Source organism: Homalodisca vitripennis, chromosome 2, assembly GCF_021130785.1.
Source record: "Homalodisca vitripennis isolate AUS2020 chromosome 2, UT_GWSS_2.1, whole genome shotgun sequence".
Lineage (NCBI taxonomy): Eukaryota > Metazoa > Arthropoda > Insecta > Hemiptera > Cicadellidae > Homalodisca > Homalodisca vitripennis.
The window spans coordinates 68,011,155-68,038,029 of record NC_060208.1 but is presented as its reverse complement, the minus strand read 5'-3'; the positions used below and the strand labels follow the sequence as shown (position 1 = coordinate 68,038,029).

Genomic DNA, 26,875 nt, shown 5'->3' with positions numbered 1-26,875 from the left:
TTTTAACTTACTCATTACGCATAAATTGAGTAAGACGCTTAATGAGAAAGACAACATGTGATAATTTAGATGATATGTAATCTACTGTATGTGTGTATCCCAATTTAAATTTTTATTCATAAATATTCCCAACAATTTGGCACTTGATAGCTTACTGTGGTTATAACTGTTATCAGTTGTCCTTGAATTGAATAGTATATTTTGAGTTTTTGATTCATTTAAAAGAAAACTGCTACTTTTGAAACAATTGGAGGCTTCTGCAATAACTGATTGTGTTTACAATAATTACAAGTTCTTTTAAACTGTTGTTAATACCTAAGACAGTTGTGTTATCAGCATACATAATTGTTGATGAAACGAAAGAAGAAAGGTCATTAATATTAGGAACAACAGTGCACCAAGTATAGGTTCCTGAGGGACTCAATTTTCCACTGTAGCTCCCAGAGACCATTTTCTATTGATAAATACTTATTGTTTCCTACCAACTAAGTAAAATTAAAAAAATGAAATAGATTTGGTGTCAAAATTACAATATGATAGTTTCATAATGAGATCATCCATTTCCGCTCAGTCAAAGACCTGCTCAGGTCAAACAACGTCACCTGAGCAAAAACTTTTTCCTGAAAACCCTGAGAGATGTTCCTTACCACAATGTCTAAGGCCTGAATGGCAGATTTATTTTTTCGAAATCCAAACTGCATGGGATGCAACAGATGATTTGTTTCAAGATAAAGACATATGTATATAGACCAAAGCCTCCAATAATTTTCTTAAGACCGGGAAAATTGAGATGGGTCGGTAACTCTCTTGTTTACTTATTGTGCCTGTTTTGAAAATAGGACAGACACAAGAGATTTTTATTTCATCAGGGAAATAACTACCTCTAAAACACAGATTAAAGCAAAATGTGAGAGGACCAATTATATGAGGGGTTAGTTTTTTAATTAGACTGTTAGACATATCATGATTGTCACAGCTATCAGAATTATTAAGATTTTTTTAATACACAGAGATTTTTTTCTGGAGTAACTTCTGTCAACTGAAAGGTTTTGGATGGTTGCTTAATATGGGTTTTCCTTAGCAGCTCACACGAGCTATGGGAATTATTACCCAAATTTTCTTTTATCTCAGCAACAGAATTGATTAAATAATTATCGGAAATGTCTGGGCTAATACAAGATATACTGTGTTCAGTATTGGCTTTCTGAATGTTGATAGTAATTATTTTGCAGGCTGACTTGTACTTACTATTACTGCTATTAATTAGGTTTTTATTATGTGAGAGCTTTACCAAGGTTACAGCTTGTCAGTACTCCTTCTTCAATCTTTGGTAACTTTGTTTAGAGTTGTGGTCGGTTTTTGAAATTCTGTCCAGGTATTAAAGACACTAAACCAACCAAAGATTGTTGATGTCTTAATTTAGCCAAATTATGGTTATACCAATCATACTTTACTTTATATGAATTTTCAGCTTTTCTCTTTGTTTTTTTCAGGATTTTGAAGAAACAAATGTCATTAATGATGATTGAGATCATTTCCTCAAAGAAGGTTTGCACTTTGCCATCTCTTTATATTCAGACATTAATTTGTCCCAATCATGTGAGGCCAATGTCAAGCACAGATCACCAATAGTTTTGCAGGCATGAAGATTTTGATTTTGTCAATGCTATTAGTGACCAGAGTTGGTTGTTTTGAAAAGTTTGCTGAGAGAGATTAATAAGAAAGTCCATAAGAATACCATCACAATCAGAATAAGGGAAACTAACAATTTTATCTATAGCACGGTTCTGAATTCGATTATTATTTGTAAAGACATTGTCTAAGCAATGTGTGCTACAGGTTGCATTACGGTATAGTTTAGGCAGTACAAATTATATTGTTTTAAAAGGTTTTGAAAATAATGTGCAGTTCTGTTGCTGTTTGTTATATCAAAGCTATAATTAAAATCACCATCAACCAATGTATTATAATTATTCCAAGTAGTGAGGTATGCCAAAAGGCAATCCAAAGATTAAAAAAAAATGTTTGGATCATCTGATGACGATTGGTAAATACAAACAACGATAATACTCAGTCGATCCCAAAAAGTGACAGACGCCTCAAAATGGATCTACGAGCAGAAGCGGCTGACATCACATGTTCTAGACTGGAGCAAGTTATGAACAAATACTAAGGAGCCATCTCTAATGTGATTAGTCCTACTAAAAGACTGGTGCACTGGGAAAAAAGAACCTAACTCTATTACTATTTAGCCAGTGTTCTGATACGCAAACAATACCAGTATCTGTCACGACACTCTCGAGGATTGATATCTTATTTGTTATAAGAAAGAGCACCTTTATACTATTGTATTTGTAGATTTTTCATATTGGCTTTGCTGTTTTGATAAGTAATTTTTGTTGCATGTTTTGTTAGGTGTAAAAAATTTAAATCTTTAACAAATTCTAAGGGATGCATTTGTCTGTCACTGAAAACATCACCAATAGCAATCACACTGTCAGTCTTAGGAAGATTGGCTTCTTGATCGCAGGCTGTAATTTCATTATTTGTATTCACTACACTAGAGCCACTAACACTATTTCTTTGTTTTAGCACCGCACCAAACGTAAGGTTGCTTGCTATCACTATTACACTCTCAGGTTGACTTGATGTCACAGGTATAAGTTGAAGATCAGACTGTGGTGATGATGGGAGGGTTGCAGTCTCCTTGTCTGCAGCGTCCCTGTCAGCAAATGTCATTGAACCAACATCCCTTAGAGACAGATTTATTGTATTGTATTGTATTTAAGTTACAATGTTTTATTTTTTGTAAATAACATTTTTAAACTCATTTATAAAGACTTCACGAGTTAGTCCTCACGACAAGATTTATAAACTGTAAAACTTATGAGAGTGTGATACAATATCGATTGTAGCTTTTGTTTTCTGTAGAAATTGTAAGATGTTGTCAACAAAATATATTAGTTCCACTTTTTTGTTGGCACAGCTAAAAATTTTGCATGTTAAATGTTCTAGGCCTCTTCTTTTGAAATTTTCATTTAAATAATGCTACATAGCTTATGCTACATAATTATGGGGGTTAAACTTGCCCTTAGTGATAAGACTAAACACAGAGGCCCCATTATTAAAACAATGGAGAGCTAAATGGTTTTTAGATATTGCGATATTTTAGGTTTTAAACATTGTTCTTTAAAAACCACTACCACCCCAGCAAACATGTGGCGAGGATGATGAAAATCACCCAGATATACTGTGGGCGAATCCTGTTCTCCTACTGTGTCTAAAATGTATAATTAATTACCTCTCCTATATGTCCGTTTACAATGTTTATTGTGCCTTGAAATGGTTTATTAATTTGTTTATTTTGACTTGTTTGATGAACTTGAATCATTACTTTGACAGTTGGTTTTGGCCTCTCTGCATGGATAAACCAACATTTATATATATATATATATATATATATATATATATATATATATATATATATATATATATCGTATGGGGGACAAAGGCAGCTATCCATAAATAAATAAATTAAAAATTACAATTATTAAAAAGTACGTAAGAACAAAGTTCTTGAGTCATAAATTAAAAATAATATTAAAATCTCCCGTCACAAAGCTAAATCCAAATTACTGAGCCAGTTTAGAGACCCATCCTCTAAACCACTCAGACCAGCCAGACCACCAGAAAACAATCGCAAAGGGCAGTCGTTTACAATGTGCTCAATTGTCTGAGAGTTTGCGCCACAATCACACGTCTGGTCGTCAGTAATACCCCACTTGAATTTCCAGTGATTGCTTCTCCCAACCCCAGTTCGAAAACGATTCAATAAAACCCATTCCTTTCGAGGAATTTCCAAGCCACCCGCTGCTTTCGTAGGATCGGATATCAAGAACTTGTTCCGTCCATCGAATGATTCCCAGGATGACGTCGTAGCTGGACCGTCACTCTTGTGATCTCCCAGTTATGGCAGCTATCGAAGACCAACATTTATAGATTTGTACTATGAAGAAGTGCCTCGGCTGTACACTTCTTTAAGATAAAGGACCAGTTGCATATGCATCAAAAACTTAACAAGTATACAAATAAATTATGCCAGATCGGGAAAGAGATGCTTGCAATCAGTTTGATCAATATCTTTGTGGTAGATCCGGTATAATTGTGGAAAATGATCACAGTCCAGTAGTCAGTATTTTTAATAAACCGCTGATGAAATGTCCAAAAAGACTTCAGAACATGATGCTGACTCTCCAGTGATACAGCATTATGGTAAAGTACAAGCAAGGAATGAACATGTATCTGGCCAATACTTTATCTCGAGCACCAGAGAGTATAGAAAATCAAGAAAAGCAGTTCAACTTATACAAAATTAACCGTCACTTGAATCAGTTTGATCAGCCCAGTACAATTCAAGAACTTGGAACAGGAGTTTATTATGAACATTTAAAATCAGTAAAGCTGAGCGATACATCCATCAAAAAGATCATGGACGAAACAGCCAAAGATGAGCAGATCCAGAATTTGATCAAACAGATCTCAGATGGATGGCCCTAGGATAAGAAGAGAGTTCCACCAAGCTTAGTGTTTTTTGGTATTACAAAATGGATTTAGAGTTGAAGAGGATGTGGTTCTGAAAGGTAACCAAATTTTGATCCCCAAAATGTTAAGAAAGAGAGTTGGAAAGAGTGAGGAAAATTCATTGTTGTTATTTAGGCATAGAGTCAACAAAAAAACTTGCCAAAGAAGCAGTGTTTTGGCCAAACATGTTATCTGAAACTGAAGGTGTGGTAAGAAGTTCTAACATCTGTGCTAAGTTTGCTGCCAATCAACGATCAATAGAAATGAGATCTCATGAGCTGCCTGCTCAACCTTTTGAAAGAATCAGCATGGGTGTGCTTCAGATCAAGATCTATGACAGACTTCGTCGCTTTCTGATGACAGCTGACCACTACTCGGATTTCTTTGAAAAAGACAAATTGAATAACCTCACACCAAAAATAACAATTCTGGCTTGCAAAAGGAACTCTAGCCAATATGGGATCCCTGTGACAGTGCTCACAGACAACGCAACCAACTCTTCAGTGCGGGAGTTGAGACAATTTGCTCAAGACTGGGGATTTGAGCATATCACAAGAGTCCTCACTATCCGTAGAGCAACGGAAAGGCCAAGGTATCTGTAAGACTAGCAAATGCCATGATAAAGAAGGCAACAGAATAAAAAACTTACTTCTACAAGATGTTACTCCTGCAAAGAAACACACCGAACAAGACCAACTTCAGCCCAGCACAAAGAATGATGTGTCACTGGTTAAAGTGGCAATTGCCAAACATCAGAGCAAAACGAGAAATTGTGGATCCAGCACATATTCAAGAAAGTTTGACTTAAAACAGGGCCCGATCAGCAGAAACATAAAACAAGAATGTGGTTAAAAGAAAAGATCGTAAAGAGGTTTGGTACAAGAAGACGCTTGAAGATGGCTTATGGATAAGGGATAAAGTGGTCAATAGACGAGGAAATCATTCATATGAAGTGGAGAATGGTGAAAATGGAGCTGTGTATGTTAGGAAAGAGAGATCCATGAAACCCCGTATTCCAGAACCAGCTATGTCAAGTGAAGCCAGATTAGACGACAGTGAGTTGGTACCACAGACTGCTGAATCAAGTGGACAGTCCTCTTCTGGCCAAGTTTCTTTGCCAGTACATAAAAATAAAGCATCAGATCAAAAAGACCCCGGAGAGCAGTTACTCTTCCCATACGATTTAATGATTTAGTAACGTACAAGGTGAACTAAGTGTATCAAAAAACAATGGAAACGGGATGATTTACATCCAGTATATTGATAAGCTGATAAGATTTTGTACAGCATAATAATAATATATTATTGTTGTTGTTTACTATCAACTTTTTGTAAATCATTCTGTTGGAAACTTTTCAATAAAAATGTTGTTATTTTCCTTTATTTCTTACTTTGTTTTTTTTTGAAGTTAAATTAAAAAGATTTAATATTTTTCATCTGTACAGAGGGAGTTTTATCTTGCCTGCTCAATAACAATAAAAAGGAATAAATTAACAGCTAGTAGACTCAATAAAAAACATGTCAAATATAGCTTCAAATTATCAAGACTATATAACATAATTTTTCTTGAATTAAGATTTATTGGAAAAGAGAGTATACAAACCAATACATTTGGTACTTAATCCATCATCTCCTAGCTCTAGTACTTGCTCGATTACCACAAATGAGTGGTATATAGATTAAGTAAGAAAAGAGGACCATGATCCTACAAGATTTCCTGTCAAAAAACATATAAAAATCGAATTTTATTCTGATAGCCATGGGAAGAATGTCCCTCAAATTATTGAACATTGCAACAGAGGGAAAATTACCATTGATGGTGTAGTTAAGTCTGGACCTAACATTGAACATGTTTATATTCAAACGTTTAAGACAGATTCGACCAATCATTCTAATAGCCAGTACTAATGATATGTTGAAAGGATCTCCTGAAATTATATTTGGAAATTGTGAAATGGAGAAGTGTTTACTCCTAGTGAACACAGGCCAGTATGTATAAAAACATCCCTCCTCGCTTTGATGTCCATCTGAGTGATGTAATACACTAAGACATAGCACTGGCCAACAGCTACATTGGGGAACTAGTCTCAAGAATGAGTAATGTCAGTCCTATTGATTTTAATTTATTCAAAAGATTCCATTTCACAAGCCATGGTATGCTTTTAAATTATAAAGAAAAAAGAATCTTACTATTATGATTATTGACTATACTAAAAGAAATCATAGTACAAATCTATAAATCTTGCTTTATCCATGCAGAGAGGCCAAAACCAACTGTCAAAGTAACAAGTCAAGTTCATCAAACAAGTCAAAATAAACAATTTAATAAACCATTTCAAGGCACAATAAACATTGTAAACTTTAAATACTAATATATATATATATATATATATATGTGTGTGTGTGTGTGTGTGTGTGTGTGTGTGTGTGTGTGTGTGTGTGTGTGTGTGTGTGTGTGTACACAATATTAATACTACAGTAAAAACCCCTGAGCTGATCAGAAACTGGGTGCCATAGCACCCATAACTATTGATCCTTTTGGTGTGGTGCCCAACCAGCGCCCTAACCAAAAAAAGGAATGAATCATGGTTACAGTCACACTTATATAGAAAAACATAAGTATTTTCATGAAGATCAATCCCAAAGGGGGTATTTAACTTCCCATTGTCCTAAATAGGTAAACTTTGACACATATGTTCCTCATCACATTAAAAGAAAAGAATAAAGCAATGAAAATCAATCAAGCATGAAGGTTTTAATGGGGTTACAACCCTTAGAAAAACTATAGTTTGTTTTTCAACTTCCTGCTGTCCTAGAAAGGTGAAGTTTGACACACATGAATATTATGCCCTTCTAAACAGACTACCGTTACTATAAATACTACTTTAGTATGAAAGTAGAATACAAGGGCAGAAAGTACAGCATTTGTGACTGAAGTAGGTTTTTCAGACAGAGTATTTTTTTGTCATGGCAACAAGACAAACTTTCCTATGTAGTGTAAAATATAATTTATTGGAACCAAAAACGCTTCTTCACCCACTAAGGCTCAAATAAGAGAAAGTGGGAATTGTGTTTAGCTTTTGACTCACTTAACAATAAACATCGTAATAGTGCATACCATAAGCATGTCTACTTCCAAATCAAAATTATTATAATGCTCCATTATATTAAATCATAAGTGCTTTCAATAAGATTAGTAAGATGGACTTCGTATTCCTTAATTCTGTCCTAAAACAGTTCAGTTGTTAAATCTATTTGTTAAAATACTATGGAATGTTGTAAGAAATGGTGTATTTGGTTGGTATTAAAAACTGTGTTGCTCTTGACTTCGGGACCCCAAAACTTTGTTCTTTAAACTGAAAGTACAATAATTATTCTGAAGTGGATCAGGAGAGTGGAATATCTTAAAATGACTTGCTTATTTTCAGGAGTGTTTACTTTTTATTCAATAGGAAATCATGCGTAAAGCGGTAACTGCTAGTTTAAATAATAAAAGACTATTGGAGATTTCCAACTGTGGCATATATGACAATTGAAATAGAGTTCTTTACAAACAACTCACACAATATATGACCAATTTGGTATCTGTACCCCATACCTCGACAATCAGGCTGCAGTAATGGAAAAATTAACAATTTGATAATTAGTGTAATTTATATATCAAGAATAGTGACAAAATATTTTTTTAGCGTATTCCTTCTTTGTGTATCCTACTCTGATACAGTATTTGAAAATACAAACATAAACACTCAATTACAGTCAGTATTAATTAACAAAATATCAACTTTTTGAAGTGAAAACGTCATAATGCTATGGGAAACCTTATAGCCTAATCTACCTTATAATACTCAATACTACAGTATTTCAACACACAGTTTTGGTTGTTTGTAAACAGAACGTAGGTATTACTTGTTTCAATTATGATCGTGAAAGAGGACTTCGAGATAGCTGTATACCCTTTAAGGTGATTTGTTATTAAATGAATATGAATATATGAATATTTATTTATTTCCTCTCTCATAGTTACAAAGATCTCAACATACATGCAAAAACAGGAAATGATCTCCACATGGGCATAGCCTGTGTGTGGAGATCGAGACGTGATCAGCAGCATGAATATGTACTCATCAACATAAAAAGTAATGTAAATCTTCGTATGCTCGTAATATAAGAAAAAACAAATATTTCATAGCTACAACAAAGCAAGTGTTTGACAATTAGATTACAACCAGATAACAACCGCAGAAATGATAATATGATAATGGATGATTCATAAATGATAACAAGAATATAAACTGAATTTATCCAAAATACGAGATATCGGTTAATTAGGAGGCTTGGAACCTCTCACACACTTATACACTCACGCCACACATAACCATCATAATCTCTCTCTCTCTCTCTCTCTCTCTCTCTCTCTCTCTCTCTCTCTCTCTCTCTCTCTCTCTCTCTCACTCTCTCTCTCTCTCTCTCTCTCACTCTCTCTCTCTCTCTCCCTCCCCCCTCTCTATCCCCCCCTGCTCCCCTTTACTTTTATCTCCCCCTTCCTGTCCCTATATTTACCACGATCAAAAGACACTCTATCAACACTCAATCCTACACAGTTACAACATCATGACACCAACCCACTGTCAATGCTAGCGATGAACGAACATAGGTTCAACAATTATGCTAATGTGCATACAAAGAAGTTATAAAATATTCTAACTCAACTTTATCTATGTTTAGTAGCCATGAGGTTACTTTCTTTTTATAAGTGACGGATTTGTAAACACTTGGTAACTTAAGACAATCTGGTAATTTAGGAAAAATTATATTTGCAATGTAGTGTGAATTTGTGCAATTGATGGACTTCTCTAATTTTGGGGCAATAATCCCAGAGGACACTGCCAATCTGGTCGAGTAGCTATGGCTTACTTGATTAAAAATATTACTGTGGTTTTTGAACATGTACATTATAATATTTCTAACATATAAATGTCTAACGTTAAAAACCTTAAATTCATCAAATAACAAATCTGAAGGATAAAGACGATTTTTTTTCAAGGCAGCTTTAATAATTGCTTTTTGGACGATTTCTAATGGTAACAGCGAGCTCTTAAATGTCCCACCCCAAGCAATAATTCCGTACTGCAGAATAGACTGTACGAATGCGTAATAACCATTTTTAGTAAATCAAATGTTAATATATTACAAAGTTTTTTAAAAATAAAAATGTGTTTCCTCAACTTACTTCTTATATATTGGATATGAGCTGTCCATTTCAACCGATTATCGAAAAATACTCCTAAATACTTGTACTCAGATACACGCTCTACACATTCACATGACATACAGCCAGCCACTCCGCCACAAGTGTGAAGCCTCAGGTGTAAATTGTCCGGATCATGACCCGTCCGAAGTGCCACTGCCATGCACTTTGTTTTTTTGACGTTGATAGTGAGTCCATTTTGGTCAAACCAGCGCTTTACAGTGTTTAGACCACGCTCAGCCGCCCCATACACCTCTGGCCAGCTGGACCCCTCGAAACACAGAGCTGTGTCATCCGCGTATAAAAATATTTTACCATTTGCCATATTTATTTTACCTAAATTGTTCATATATATCAAGAATAATATAGGACCTAAAGTACTTCCTTGAATTACACCGTACTGTATGGTCTTCCTCGAACTCAGCTCCCCCTGAATTGTGACAACCTGACTTCTGTCTCGGAAGTAGTCTTTAAACCAGTTCAAGGTTGTATCGTGAGCCCCCAAGAAATTTAGTTTCTTAATTAATAAGTTCTGATTAATTGTGTCAAACGCTTTAGCCAAATCAATAAATACCAATAGAGCCTTCCTGTTTTTTCCCACAGCATCATGTAACTCTTTAGTCAACAAATATAAAGCATCATTCAAATTCCTATCGCTCCTAAATCCAAATTGGTTTTGATAAATTATATTGTTGATTTTTAAATAATTCACAAGTTGGTTCTTAACACATTTCTCTAAGATTTTTGCTAGTACACTAGATAAAGTAATAGGTCTATAGCTTACACACTCGTGTTTCGGACCCCCCTTAAAAATTGGAATAACTTTACCCACTTTGAAAACATTCGGATAAATCCCTTTTAAAATACTACAGTTAAAAATATGTAACAGTGGTTTTATTAGTTCGGTAATATTGTCTTTGACGATCCTAGCGGGAATCCCGTCAATCCCCGGAGCGGAGCCCCCCCTGAGTTCGGTGACACTCCGAAAAATATCATCCTGAGTGAGGGGAACCAGCCTGAGGGCCGAATCAACTGCAAAGTCACCATCATCAATAACAAGCTCAGTCACTGGAGGGACAGCACTGGCTAGCCCTGCCCCAACACCGACATAATAATCATTGAAAGTGTCCGCAACCTTAATCACGTCACTTTTATCAGGCTCCCTATTCCCTTCCAAAAATGGGTCAATTTTGAAAGCTTCTTTTCGTTTAGTATTACCGGTAATCTCGTTAATACTTTTCCATAGGAATTTCGCGTTATTCTTGTTCACGTTAATATTATTACGAAAATAGTCTTCTTTCGCCGTTTTAATAAGATTACTAAGTACATTCCGGTAGGATTTAAACTGAGCAATAAGAATAGGATTGAAAGGTTGTTTTTTTAATTGTTTGCTAATCTTATCTCTGTGTCTGATCGACTTAACCAATCCTCTAGTCATCCACGGTTTTATTTTTATTTCTTTCGCGGGAATGTGTTTATCTTCTGTAGAGTTTTTCAATATTGTCTGTATCTGATGAACAAATAGCTCGCTAGAAGTGTTGACGTCGTCTGTTTCAACTACAGACTCCCAATTAGTTACGGAAATGAGATGTGCTACTTTTTTGAAATCTATAAAAATGTTGTGATATGTTTTACTAAGTTTAGAATTGGTAATATTGTTATTAATTGCAGCAACTGTAAAATAATGATCCGTCATTTCGGCTTTAATTACACCGCATCTTACATCTTTCGTGGTACGTGAGTCGACAAAAATATGATCAATGCAGCTATTTGTATTTGTGGTGACACGAGTGGGTAAGTTAATACCACAGACATAGCCCGCGCCGTAGAGCACATCCAGGTAACGTTGCGACGTTGGGTTATGTGTATCCGGCAGAATACAGCAGTTCACGTCACCTATCAGCCAGTGTGTCCTGTCCCGCGGCCTGCTATCACAATACGACTCCAGATTATCAATAAACAGTTCAAGGTCAAGATCAGGTGATGGGCTGCGGTACACAGCCAGGATACTGTGCCGGCCACTACCAGTATAATGAATTCCACAATAATAGATAATACACCAACACTTTGCACTAAATATAAAATACCAAATTTGTACTAAAATAAAAAAACGGAAGGAATGGAACGAGAACTTGGTAAGGTGTTTGTCAAGGATGGACACCTGATTGTCAACGTTAGATTAACAAATAGAATTCAGTATGTAAGGTGTAAAATTATGTGCCCTACTAAAACCAAAATCTCCTGTTGCTGGAGTAGATATTATATTTAAACCTCTATATTTTCTAGGAGCCTCACCTCATGTTTAAATAAAAGACTAAATTCAATGAAATATTATTTTATATGACTCCATCTATACTACATTAACATTGTTTTACTCATTTGAAAACAGCTGATTAGTTTTAAGAAAATATCTTGATTATAACATTTCTTGAAAACACTGAACTATAAGAGATTAATATTGTCCATTTTTAACAGTAGAAGCTGATTATTTATAAAAGCCTACTGGTATTCATATGTTTGGATCAGCAAAATAATTTAAACAAATTGCAAGCTTTCTAGCCAAATGTACTACTACTATTAAAGACTCATAAGGTATTTGGCACCTTCTTACGTTAGCACCCAAACCGACAAAGACCTCAAATTTGTATTTTTAAATGAAACCGTTAAGAAATAATACTAACGATTCTTCTAAAAGACACATGGCCATCCAAACACTCTAGTTTGGTTAACGCAAGCATAGCTGTACCCCATACCTCGACAATCAGGCATTGGACTATTGGAGATTTCCAACTGTGGCATATATGACAATTGAAATAGAGTTCTTTACAAACAACTCACACAATATATGACCAATTTGGTATTGACTTATAATTCTGTCATATCAAGACGAGAGCTGTCTCCTCCATAGACTAAGGAGAAAGGAGCAAGGACCTCCAGGAATTGACTGATAGTCATGAGATTCTTTATTCACACGAGCCCATTCCACAGTGAACACAATCCCATTTAAACATTTCATGTTGTTGCTACCAACTTTGTTAATTAATTTGGTTGTTGTACAATACTATATAGTTCCAAATATAATATAAATAATTTTTTTTTAATCAGGATATAATTAACCTTTACAGTTACAAGACTAGGCCTACATATGTCATACGATTATATGATAAATTGACCCAAGTTTATCAGTGATCGAAAATCTAATTTTGTAAATGAAGTAAACAAAATGGAGCTATAGATCCATGGAAACCTTAATATTTTATTGGAGAAAACATTTAAAACATTTTATTTAAGCTAAAAAAATATATTAAATTCATGTTTCATATTTCTTACACTTACTATTTATCTGTTTTCTGTTCATTAGTTCTTTTCTGTGTTCAGGTCGTTCTCAGTTATTTTAGAGAAACATCAAAAAAGAAAATTATACATATGGAAAACAACTATAAAATCCAAACTGAGGATGAACAAAAGGTAATATAGCATATGTACACACTTAAGATAATGTTTGTAATATAAAAAATAACTGCACTTTGGCTATTCTAACCTTACTGTACTTGGCGTACGTGGTCGGTGTCATGAGGATATCATTTAAATCGTAAGTACCACCGATTCAAAACATTGTTCACCATTAGATTCTTGAAGTATTTCGTAGCCTCACTACGAAGAGCCATCTTCAAACAACTTATGTTAAGATTAAACCTATAAATTGATTCTCAGAGAAACTGATAACATTTTATGCGTTTGATTTTATTGAAGATTTAATATAACATTAAATGGGTGAACAAATCAATCTGTAGAGAAACCTCTGTTAATTGAAAAATACATTTGTATTTTATCAACATGGTTTTCACAACTTTGTTTCAAATATCAATACAAATATTAATATTACTATTTCTAATTGGAATAAACTTTTAACTATCAAAGTTGTAAATATGGACTCTAAAAAGAAACACGCTTTTAATTGCAGAGTTGTCCCGGATGCTGCCCACTAACGCATTGTAACTTGACAATTTTGAAACTTATGGATAAGTACAAAAGTTCTTTATTTAAAGTCATTTTTGACGATGGAAGGATTGTGAAGGTGACAGGATTTTCTTCAAACATTTCCAATGGAGGAAAAACCAGTAACACTGTAGTAGTGAAACAAAGTGCTACAATGTTACTGATTTAACAAAAATTTCCAAAAAAAAATAGTATGGATGTAGAAATACCACTTTTGTTAATTGTACAAACAGAAACTTTTGTTAATTTGATAATGACTCAATAGTGACATATTGTGTATTACAAAAATTAATACATTCGCTACTACAGGTTACTGTAGTGTATGGCATGTACGTCAATCTCATATCACTGTGACACTCGATTGTCAAGAACATAATCATTAGAAACACTACTAAGCTCACTTTATCTTGGTTAATGTTCTTATAAAAGAATACTTCTTTACTGCTGTAGTTCATTAAACATTTTTTTTTTAATATTCTATACCTGAGTTCTAATCTACAAGCTTAATAAACTTAGTTTCACATTTCAACTATAAACCTTTGTAACTTGTATTATTATTATTTTTTTTTTTTTTTGTAATCTTGTCTAATGAATCCTATCTATGAGTTTTTCTTAATAATAAGGAGGAAAACTGTTTCTCTCAGTTATCCTTGGCTTTATGATAAAACCTAATTGGAATGATATACCGTCAAATGCCAGACACTTGCAGATTCAGTGGAAGTTAAACAAAGATGAACGACTCAATTAACATTAGCTACATATTTTGTATTTTAAATTTTTTTAGTTAAACTTGTAGATTACAAAAATTTAAGTTTAAACATTTTAAACCCCCACCATTAGAAATGGATCTCTGCAGAAAGTTAACATTTTGCTTGATTGTGTAACTCAGTGTGATAAAGGATCTGCTGAGTTTCATTAATTTATCTTAATCCATTCATGAGGTAGGCTAATAATTGTTTTTAAAAACACACATACAGGCAGACAACTTCTAAACTAAGCCACATAGGACACATGTTAACATGTATTATTTGTAAGACAATGTGTATTACCTGCTAAACAACGTGCTAACGTTTTATTAAATAGTAGCAAGGCACACTGTATAACCAGTCTATTATTATAACCAGCTTTTTATACAACTGTCTCATGCACACTTTGATATATTTTACAAGTAGTCTGATTTTATTCAATAATGTTATATACTACAAACTTGATTCCACATTCATTACAAAATAAATAATGATCAAAACCTGTGAAATATTCTGTTTGATGTTATGCTATGATTCAAGGTAAACTGCAGTTTGAAAAAAAATTTCCAGCAGATTCCATATTCAATGACTCTGAGTAAAGAACTGATATCTGAAAAATCTTCATACGTTGACAAGCAAAATCAGAATTTAAAAATGCAGACTTCGTGTAAGTAAATATACATATTACTAGGTGTGCATAGAGTCCATTACCCATTTAATATAATATAAAAAACAGATTTCAGTTTACAAGAGAATATACTTTATTGAAGCTACAGGATTATTTTAAAAATTCTTTCTCAAATTGTATTCCATCTTGAATGATAAATGTCATCAGACAACCTGGATCACTTAAGTTATGATCGGATCACACATATTTATGATCGTTTATTAGAATCGATATAATTAAAAGTGTGTTTTAAGTAGCTTCTTTAAAATCTTCAATTGTTTGCTATTTTGTAGAATAGATTTTATCTATAACAACACCCAAAAAGAAAAAAATCATTGGTGTAAGATGAGACTTGTGTCAAAATTAAATTGCCCTTCGTCATCCAATTAATTTCCCATTGAATAGCTCATAAACATAGTTTTACACAGCTGTTGTGTGATATATTGCGTGTAGCTCCATAATATTGAAAAGTAAAATTCATTGAAGTCGTCATAAGTTATTTATAATCACAGAATGACGTTTCTAACATTTGCAAGTACTTCTCCAGTTACTCTTCCATCAAAGAAGCAAAGCACAATAAATTACTCATTACATGATATAGCACCTCATGTAATGAGTGTAAAGAGTAACACTGGATTGATTTAACTACGGTACCACTCAGAGTTTTTCTACGATTATCTGTATATTGATAGGTACAGTTGTATCTGTTCACATAGTCTTATAATGTGAATGTTGTCGCATCATTTCAAACTACACTGAGGGACAAAAAAAGTGGGACAAGCTTTTAAATTGTTTTAACTGTGTAATATTTTATTTAAAATTAAATATTTCTACATTTCTCTTACCTGTAGCTGATTCGTCACATGATTGCTTCAAATCTATCCTGAAACATCTTGCTTACTTTATTAATATTGCTAATCTTATCATGAGTCTAAAATAATGTCTTCCTTATCAGCTTAGAAGTGAACTTTCAACCCCTTTGTGATCATTGCCTGCCTCAGTCTGTGTGTCTATCCATTACTGCAGGTCATTCCCAGCTTAGACAACAACAGAAAATTCCTCTGTCACCAACAGATTGTGCCAGAGCCGTTGCTCTAGTTGATAGTGGCTTAACATTGCAAGAAGTAAAAAACATCACAGGGTTCCCTAGATCCAGCATAAGCAGAGCTGTGATTCTGCTTTAGATTAACAGGAAGTTATGAAAGGAAGCAGGGATCAGGCCATAACAGAAAAACAAGTGCCAGAGATGATCGTTTTGTTGTGTCAGTAAGTTTGCGAAATCGGTTCCGAACTTCTGTTGAAGTTTGTAATGAGCTTATGAGAGCCCGTGGAGTGAATGTTTCCACACAAACAGTCAGAAGAAGGTTACAGGAGGTGGGATTTGGAGCTTATCGCCCAGCTACAGGCTGCTCCCGCGCCACCGAAGAGCTCGTTTGGAGTTTGCTCGAACTCACGTAAATTGGACTGCAGAGCAGTGGAGCCCAGTGCTGTGGACCGATGAGTCTCGGTTCTCCCTGAGATCACCAGATGGTCGTGAAAGAGTGTGGAGACGGGCTGGAGAGAGGTTTGCTCAATGTGCAATATCGCCAAGAGACACTGAGCTTGTAATTGTTAATAGAGGAACATTAAATGCTGAAGGGTATGTGGAAGAGGTTTTGTCAGAACATGTAGTGGTTTTTGCTGGATTTGTGGGTCATAGATTCATGCTGATGCAAGGTAATGCTCGTCCACACACCGCAAGGGTGGTGCAAAATTACGTGAAGTTGGAATTGAAGTAATGGAATGGCCAGCAGACAGCCCGGATCTTAATCCATTAGAACACATCTGGATGTCATGGGAAGAGCAATAAGAAATCGTCGAGATGAGTTACACTCTTTGCAACAGCTTGGCCAGGCCCTGCAGGAGGAGTGGAATAACTTGGACCAGGAGGTGATACAGGGCTTGATCACCACTACAGGCAGTCATCAGAGCCCGAGGTGGGAACACAAGATACTAAAACGCCTTTGGACTACTCCAAGAAAATATCATTCTAACCATTTAATTTCTTTCTCCTTTTTTTGAATTTTAAGTTTTTTTTAGGAATTAACTTGTAATTACGAATAAATCTTTGTACATTGTTTTTCGTTTGTTGCAGAAATGTGTAAAGAACACTTTTCAGTTTGGTTTTTGGTTTTACATCAATTATAACATTAAAAGATTGAAAAATATTGAGTGTCCCACTTTTTTTGTACTTCAGTATATCTTAGAAAACAACTATCACTGTCTTGTAATTTATTGAACATCTAGCAAACTGACGCTTACAATCAGGATCGTTTACCAGTAGCCCATCTATGAAGCAAGGTATGTGAGGTTTGAATTTGGCTTTATGCGAAATCCTCCACACAAAAGTTCTTGAAACATTCTGTTTGAGAGAGTCTGCACATAGATTTTTAGGGCTCTAGCTAAATGCTTAAAAACTTTAAGCTGAAGGTCATCACTTAATGCTGGCCTACCTGACCTGTGGCTAATATGAACCCAAGTAGCTGACAGATACTGATTGGTGCTGGATAATCAGACAAGAATGATAAGATTATTGTAGTATGCACTGTCTGCTGGTATCTCAAAACTTTCAAAGTGATCCTCGTATATATAATTACATGAATTGGTATTTATTAACTATTCAATATTTATATATACTATGTAAATAGAGTTTCAGACATGCACACAATTGAATATTATAATTCAAGAATGACACATTATTTTGTTTGAACGTTTCTTTAAGGCTGTCCATCTTCCTTCCAAATTAATGAAATATACAAGTTTATAGTATACCAATTTTACTCTCTTGGCCTAAGAGTAATAAGAAATTTGTCTTTTTTGGACTCTGTATAAATAATTTGATTATACATGACCATTTTTCAGGCATAGATTTAATTTGACATTGAGGGTACCATTTAGGGGTGAATACCAAATGGAAAGAAATAAAAATGTACATTATAGGATTGGATTTTACATTACAATTATATCTGTGACAAAAATTGATAGCATTTTGTAGTATGAATAATTAATTTGTTAGTCTGAGATATGAGTTTTGAGATTGAATGGCAGTAATTAGATTCTTAACTTTTACTGACAATTCTCCTGTTTGCTGATTTGGAATGTGTCTAAAAATCAGCAGGTGACAAACATTACATTTTCAATATTTATGCACTCGTATATATAGTGCAAAGGTATAAACAAAAGGCAAATTAAATGACAGACATCAGTTAACTTGCAATACTAATTGCAGTAATTGTCAATGTTGTTCCACAGTGAGTGATGTGGGACGAGATGAGATAGTCTCAGTATTTGTGAGGACAAGTCAACAGCTGCAGGATATGGTGCGAGGGTATGAGCTGAAGGTGAACCAAACAACTGACCACATAAGCTGTCTGCAGGAACATATCAGTCTACTGCATAACCAACTGGCAGCCAAGAACAGAATGATTGCCCGCATGTGTGACCAGTACCTGACTCTTGCAAAGCAAAAACAGTTTTCGGTTGGTTACTTACATTATTTTGCTACTGTTAGACTATTTAATTGTTAAACAACTGGATTTTGTGAAGTGAAGATTTTAAATCTCTACATATAAAAGGTAAAGCCCTCACTCACTCATCAATAATTCTCCAACTTCCCGATATACCAGAAAGATGAAATTTGGCACATGTATGCCTTACAACATAACTAGAAAATATGTTGGTCTGATAAGTCTACTTCATTCTAAAAGTATCTATTTCTGGTCATTGTAATCTATTTCCAATCTTAAATCTTTTCTTAATCAGGGCAATAATGAAAACACTACTGTGGCACTGGGCATAATTTATACTAGGAGAAGATTACTAGGGTCAGAAGTACACTTGAATAAAGTAGGCTTCTCAGACCAAGTATGTATTTATTCTTTCGATCATGGAAACAAAGAAACCTCAACCATGGTGAATGTATAAGATAACTGATCAGAACCAGATATGCTTCTTCACACGCTAAACCTGAAATAAGATCCCGTGGAAATTTTGTTTACCTTTTGAACCTCTCAGCAATGAACACTGATATAATTCGTACCGTAAACATGTCTACTTCCAAATCAAAATTATTATAGGGCTTCATCACACCATATGTGCTTTCACTAAGATTACTACAAAATTCCTCCGCTCTAACCTTAAATATTTCTAGTGTCACTGACATTTTTAGAGCTATTCATTCAAATACTATAGTAAAATATGTAAGTATATTTCATTAGTAACCATAAAAATTATGTCACTCTGACTTCAGGGTCTCAAAACAATGCTCTCTAAACTTAAATTTTAGTTACCCTGAAATTCATCAGAAGATTGGAACATCCAATCATATTCAGGAGTGTTTATTATGCCATTATAAATAACATGCCTATGTACCTGTTATTCAATAGAAAATCGCACAGAAAGTTGCAGATAACTGCTGGTTTAACAATAAAAGAATAGTGGTTGTTGATTAGATCTTCTCATTCATACCTCATGAACTCAGATTACATTAAAGTATCGCTTTCAGTAACTGACACTTTAACATCCAAGACTTTGATAACTGTCATATATGATAATTACATTAAATTGTTCAAACCATGCTTATTATTATAAATTCTGATTATCGAGGTAGAAAATGTGTCATATAAAACCCCCAACACTTCTTTAAAATTGAGGTGTTGTTGCTACAGGCCAGACATAGACCAGCCTTGTTTCAACATATGACTGTTTGCATGTCCTTGTTTGTCATTAGTTGAATCTGATTAGAGTTCTTTTTTTGATTTCATGATTAGGTCATTGTAGGCTAATGCAATAGGTTGGGTTGAGTTCCATGTCATCATTTGGTCCTGTTAAGAGGTGAGAGAATAATTTAGAGCTCTCATCTTCCAAATTAATCACTGAATGGGAATTACTTAAATTTGTTAGTTAAATTTTGAATCCCGCTTTTAGACTGCCATTTATGGACACTTCGAAACAGACAAAAAATGTTTGCTTTGAACAGATCTTTATTATAATGTACCAATCATACATTGATACTAGCAGTTACCCGTTGCTTTGCACACAATTTCCTGTTGAAAAACCGGACAATATATTCATATATTCTTTTTCTATAACATAATAAACAGTCCTGAAACAATCAACAGTCACTCAAAGCTATTCCAATCTCCTGATCCATTTTAGATTTAAGTTTAAAGAATAGTGTTTTGGGGATCCTGAAGTTGTAAAGTGAAACAGTTTTTATAAGATTCGTATTTCCCTCGAACATGCCATATTAATTTATTGAAGTTCTCTGACGATTTCAATAACAATAACAATTTGCCTCTTTGCCTCAATGACGAAAGTGTATCACACAACTAAAAAGTTCCTGCAGTCAATAAGTCTGTTCCGGTCATTTAAATTCACTCCCGCTCTAATCTATTTACGGTTCCACAATTGAATTATGCTGTTGCACTAACCAAAAAAGTGGTCTCATATGTTGGTTTCAGAATCCAGCTTAGATTAATTTTTGGTGCTCATGATTTTGATATTTACACTGATTAATAAATGTATAAGGGTATACGCTTCTAGTATAAGGGCAAGAGTGTGTTATCCCCATTTGCTTTTCTTCAACTACAGTAAAAATGCCATTCATAATTTCAAACGAAGCTAACGAGATTTGATTACCTTATGTGCAAACATTCACAGCTTTGTACGATAAGGTAGTTTTTATAACAGCGTATAAATAGTATTTCCATGGCATTAGATGGTTTATTGATCATTGATGCAATCAAAATTTAAAATTACATAATAACTTCGTCTTTGCAATCTGCATTACACTACTGATCAAACAGTTCACAATAACAAAATATCGAAACGTAGTGTTACTGATTTCTTGTTTCACTGAACGATGGCAAATGTCCGAAAAAATCCTGTTTCCTTCACAATCGTTCCATTGTCAAAAATAACCTTCAAACAAATAATAAAATATTTTCTAAAATTTTAATGTAAGCAAATTTTTCTGCCTCTTTAATGAACTTCAGCTGAAAGTGTTAACAGCTGTTAAGTATCAATTTGCTTTGTATTATGTGTCGTAACGCAGTCTGTCGAATCCAATATAAAACACTAAAAAATCAAACAATAGTTTATATGCTGTAGATGGAGCTTATATTGGTCACTGTTAAATTACATTAAAATACAAAACCAATATTTAATACATATTATTGTGAGGCCTTTCGATATCCAAGATACCTTCATCAGACACATCACAAAAAATACAAAAGTACAAGTAAAATTTGATTATTAATAATAGTTAACATATGTGATTTAATAATAATTTGTCTTGGGTGGCGTAGTGTGTAAATATAATTAAATTATTACTGGTATTATACTATATAAATTTTTGAATGTTATTTTTGTAATTTTCGTTTTAGTAATATTGAATTTTGAATTGGTCCATCTTCTTGATTTATAGATCTTCTGTGTTTGTTTGATTTATGTAATATGACTCCCATGCATTTAAATATTTTGGAGTGTTAACATGTTTTAATAGTTTTAAGTTTTTCTGTGATATAGTATGTCCGGTATTGATGCAGTGGTGTGCGACGGCAGATTTTTCTTTTCTGTTGAATTTAATGTGGGAGCAATGTTCTTTATATCGTGTATGATTTTTCTTCTTGTTTGTCCAATGTATTTTTTTTGTTGCAGTCATCACATTTAATTTGGTATATACCTGATTTATTAATAATTTCTTCTTCATCTTTTGGATTTTTTAATTTATTCTTCAATTGACTTGTTGTTTTTATATGTGATGTTTTTATTTGTATGTTTTTTGAATGATTTTTGTACATCTTTAGATATATTTGTCCATGTAGTGCTTATCCAATTTGTGTTTGTGTCTTTAATAGGTAAAAGTGTTGTCTTTGACTTTTTGTCATGTTTCTTTTTTGCTTTTTTAAATATATGTTCGACTAAATCTGTTTTATATCCATTAAAAACGGCAACATCTTTTATTACTGAAGTTCTTTTTTGAATTTTTCTTGTGATAAAGGAGTGTTGTTTAATAATCTATATATCAATGAATGGAAGACTGCTCGTTTTTGTGTTGGTGGATGGTTTGAGTCATTTGTTATAAAACGATCAGTGTGTGTTGGTTTACGATATATATCGAATTCTAATCGCTTTGAAATTGTGTTTTTTATTACTAAAATATCTAAAAATGGAAGTGAGTTGTTGGATTCAATTTCATGAGTAAATTTAATGCTGGAGTAAAATGAATTTAGGTGATTTATAAAGTTATTAAGTTATTATTATCATTTCAACATGACCCTCAAGTCTGCAGAGCTTAACAAACTTCACAAATTGAAACAAAAAGTAAGATTAATTGATTATGATATTCGTTTTTTGAAAAATTGTAAACGTAACAAAGTATTTCCTAAATTTATTAAAATAAACATACCTATTAAAAACACGACAAACTAATAAGGTTCTTCATGATGCAAAATTGAATTGGCTTAGTTTGGAAATAAAAAATATGTATTCAAAACAAAATTCTTTGGAATTAGAAGCTATGGAACAGCATTTAAAAATTACCAAAAAGTTGTCACCAGTATATTATGACATATTTGAAGAACGATACCAAAAACTGCTTCAGAGTATTGAGTTTAAATGTAATAGAAAAATGAAAACACTTGAAAGAAGTTTGATAATTTAATAAAGAATCAAATTAAACCTGAAAATAATAATAAAAATGTATTCCCAAATCAAAGCTTAGTTAAAAAATTTATCTTCTACATCATTTTCAAACGATGAAATATCTCTTTTGAATAAAGGTTTAAACTTCAACTTCCGTGATTCAAAAGACATTGATTCATTAGTAATTGATATTGAAACAAACATTCAAAAATTTAAACTCAAATCAAAAAAACATTAATTAGATCTGATGTTTACTCAGCTATATCTAATAGCTTAAATAGTTCAAAAAAACTAACATTCCACAACGAAGATAAGAAAAATAAAGACGCATTACACAAGTTACAAAATAAAAATGTGTTTTATTTAAAATCAGACAAAGGAAATTCAATAGTAATCTTGAATCAAGATGATTATTATGAAAGAGTAAAAACAGTATGTTAAGTAAAGGACCATACAAAACTTTCAACAAAAAATCCACTTACAAAATTTACCCATTCAACTTCAGAGTCTATGAGACAATGTAAAATAGTAATCAATAGTGAAATATGCAGAAAGCTTACAATATCCAAACCCCATTCTACCTCGATTATACTGTTTACCGAAAGTTCACAAACCTGGAAAGGAAATGAGACCTATAGTGTCATCAATAAATTCTCCAACATATTTACTGTCTAAATGGTTGCAAACCAGACTTAAAGAGCTACCACAATTTCCTTCATTAGCAATAAAAAACAGATATGAATTTTTAAATTTAGTAAAAAATATTGAAATTGAAGAGATGATGAGTACTTAGTATCTTTTGATGTTACTTCTCTATAACCTAATGTACCTATGAACACTACGATTCTCTTAATACAAGATTGGCTTCAGTCTATTACATTTATCAAGCAAAGAAGTTGAAGAGTTCATGCTTCTAATTAATCTATGTATGAATCAAAATTGTTTTCAATTCAAAAAACTTATTTTATTTTCAAACTAATGGAACAGCAATGGGAAATCCTTTGTCATGCTTCATTGCAAATATTTTCATGAGTCACTTTGAAATTTTAGTGAAAGAATCTCTACCATACTTTCCAAGAATTTGGATTCGATATGTTGACGATATATTTGCAGTGTTCAACAAAAATGAAAACCTTAATATCTTTATAAAATCACCTAAATTCATTTTACTCCAGCATTTTAAATTTACTCTCATGAAATTGAATCCAAACAACTCACTTCCATTTTTAGATATTTTAGTAATAAAAAACACAATTTCAAAGCGATTAGAATTCGATATATATCGTAAACCAAACACACACTGATCGTTTTATAACAAATGACTCAAACCATCCACCAACACAAAAACGAGCAGTCTTCCATTCATTGATATATAGATTATTAAACACTCCTTTATCACAAGAAAAATTCAAAAAAGAACTTCAGTATATAAAAGATGTTGCCGTTTTTAATGGATATAAAAACAGATTTAGACGAACATATATTTAAAAAAGCAAAAAAGAAACATGACAAAAAGTCAAAGACAACACTTTTACCTATTAAAGACACAAACACAAATTGGATAAGCACTACATGGACAAATATATCTAAAAGATGTACAAAAAATCATTCAAAAAAACATACAAATAAAAAACATCACATATAAAAACAACAAGTCAATTGAAGAATAAATTAAAAAAATCCAAAAGATGAAGAAGGAAATTATTAATAAATCAGGTATATACCAAATTAAATGTGATGACTGCAACAAAAAAATTACATTTGGACAAACAAGAAGTAAAATTCATACACGATATAAAGAACATTGCTCCCACATTAAATTCAACAGAAAAGAAAAATCTGCCGTCGCACACCACTGCATCAATACGGACGTACTATATCACAGAAAAAACTTAAAACTATTAAAACATGTTAACACTCCAAAATATTTAAATGCATGGGAATCATATTACATAAATCAAACAAACACAGAAGATCTATTAAATCAAGAAGATGGACCAATTCAAAATTCAATATTACTAAAACGAAAATTACAAAAATAACATTCAAAATTTTATATAGTATAATACCAGTAATAATTTAATTATATTTACACACTACGCCACCAAAGGACAAATTATTATTAAATCACATATGTTAACTATTATTAATAATCAAATTTACTTTTCTGTATTTATTTTGTGATGTGTCTGATGAAGGTATCTTGGATATCGAAAGGCCTCACAATAATATGTATTAAATATTGGTTTTGTATTTTAATGTAATTTAACAGTTTATATATATAATGATTTTAAAATTAGGAGTATTAGGCTTCATGTGGTACACTTTAAGCCTGATCAGTTTGCAAAATTGAGAAAATCCATTTGAAACTGTCCCTACCACATGCTTACTAAAAGAATACCTCTGTAATAAACTTGGAAAGACTTTGGTGGCACCCATATTATAGTAAAAATAACTTAATACGTAATTAAACAGTCAATGTTTTAGTTCATTTGTATCAAAAGCAATAATAAATAAATAAAAATGCTTTTATTCAGCAAGCTTATTTCAACGATACATCATTGTTTTGCAAATCTACTCTTGTGAAATCAAGATCTAGCTAGATTAAACTAATAATAAAATAACAATAAAAATCTTGATCTGTATTCGACATAAGGTTTATTTGTATGTCCCAAGTATATTACTGAAGTGGCTTCCATCACTAAATCAACAAACAAAGCATGAAAAAAAATCCTCTTAGACGAGTGTACCTAATGCAGGGTGGCCTAAATAACAAACACAAGCCAAGCCTGACTCCCTTCACCCTCAGTACAACGGAAACATGTTCAATACTAGGATCAAGATTTTCTGGCAGGGAATATTGCTGGTACGTTAAACCTTCTTTCAGGTACAGCACAACCCCTCCACCTATAGTTTCTACATCTGTTCGTGGATCAGCCACTAATGAACACATCTCATCAAAACCGATGTTTAACGACCTCAAGTTCAAGTGTCCGACTCTAAGATCACGACTGTTTCTCCACCTCACGGCTAGTTTTCTGGGAGGCACTAGTCAATACAATTGTCAGTGTATTGAGAACTTTAAAATAATGTATCACACAACTCAAGTTTTCACTAAAAAATTTCTCAAAATTCACTCCCACCTCCATATTGGGACATTTTTCAAATTTGAAAATAATTCTATAGACTCTGGGTTAAATAAAAAGGGTATAATGAAAGAAAAAGTGTCCGAGTTAATTCATATGATCACTATAAATATCACATGGTTGGTCTGCCTTACCTGTATACAAACTTGTTTTTTAAAGCTTTGAGACGTTTTAAACATAGAATACACTTTCAACGAGATCTCGAGTGAATAAAAAACCAAACCTTTTTCAAATACCAATAAGAAAAAGATTAGGCATTACAAAAAATGCATTTCATACTGGAAAGTTTGCTAAAGTTTTATTCACTAAAATTAAAAATAAGATAGAATAGACTCAATATTTATGAAAATATTCGTATGAAGTATAACAATAATAATAATAAAATAAATAATTAACATGCCAATCAAACTTCAATGTTATTGTTTTTCTAACTAAATATTAAAACTTTTATGTATATAAAAACTCAACTAATTTTGTATATTGAAATCTTACCTCCATGTAGTTAACGTTCCATTTGTGATTCTAGGAGGCACATCTACAACGAAGAATTGATGAGCTGAACTCAGTGATCGAGGCTTGTGTACAGAACAATAGGCTCAAATTACAAAAGCAGTTAGTTCAACAAATTAACCACAGTCGTCACCTTGAGTATCAAAATGAAAATCTTGCCCAACAAATAAAAAAGATATGCAGACAGAAAATTGGATAAATAGATTATTGTATAGACTGAAATAAATGGGTTTAAAATGTGCCGTAATAGGATATATGTTACGATTATTTATGTAACGTTTAATTTACT

At 32.9% G+C, this 26,875-nt stretch overlaps 1 protein-coding gene across 1 annotated transcript; it reads left to right on the top strand.

Moving 5' to 3' along the window:
* Window positions 1-13,091: 13,091 nt before the first annotated feature.
* On the top strand, window positions 13,092-26,838 carry LOC124354092. The gene is made up of 4 exons (XM_046804298.1): window positions 13,092-13,300; window positions 15,118-15,244; window positions 18,536-18,762; window positions 26,603-26,838. Exons 1-4 carry the CDS (start codon window positions 13,145-13,147, stop codon window positions 26,783-26,785), a joined length of 693 nt encoding a protein of 230 aa, XP_046660254.1. The 5' UTR covers window positions 13,092-13,144; the 3' UTR covers window positions 26,786-26,838.
* The last annotated feature ends 37 nt before the right edge of the window (window positions 26,839-26,875 follow it).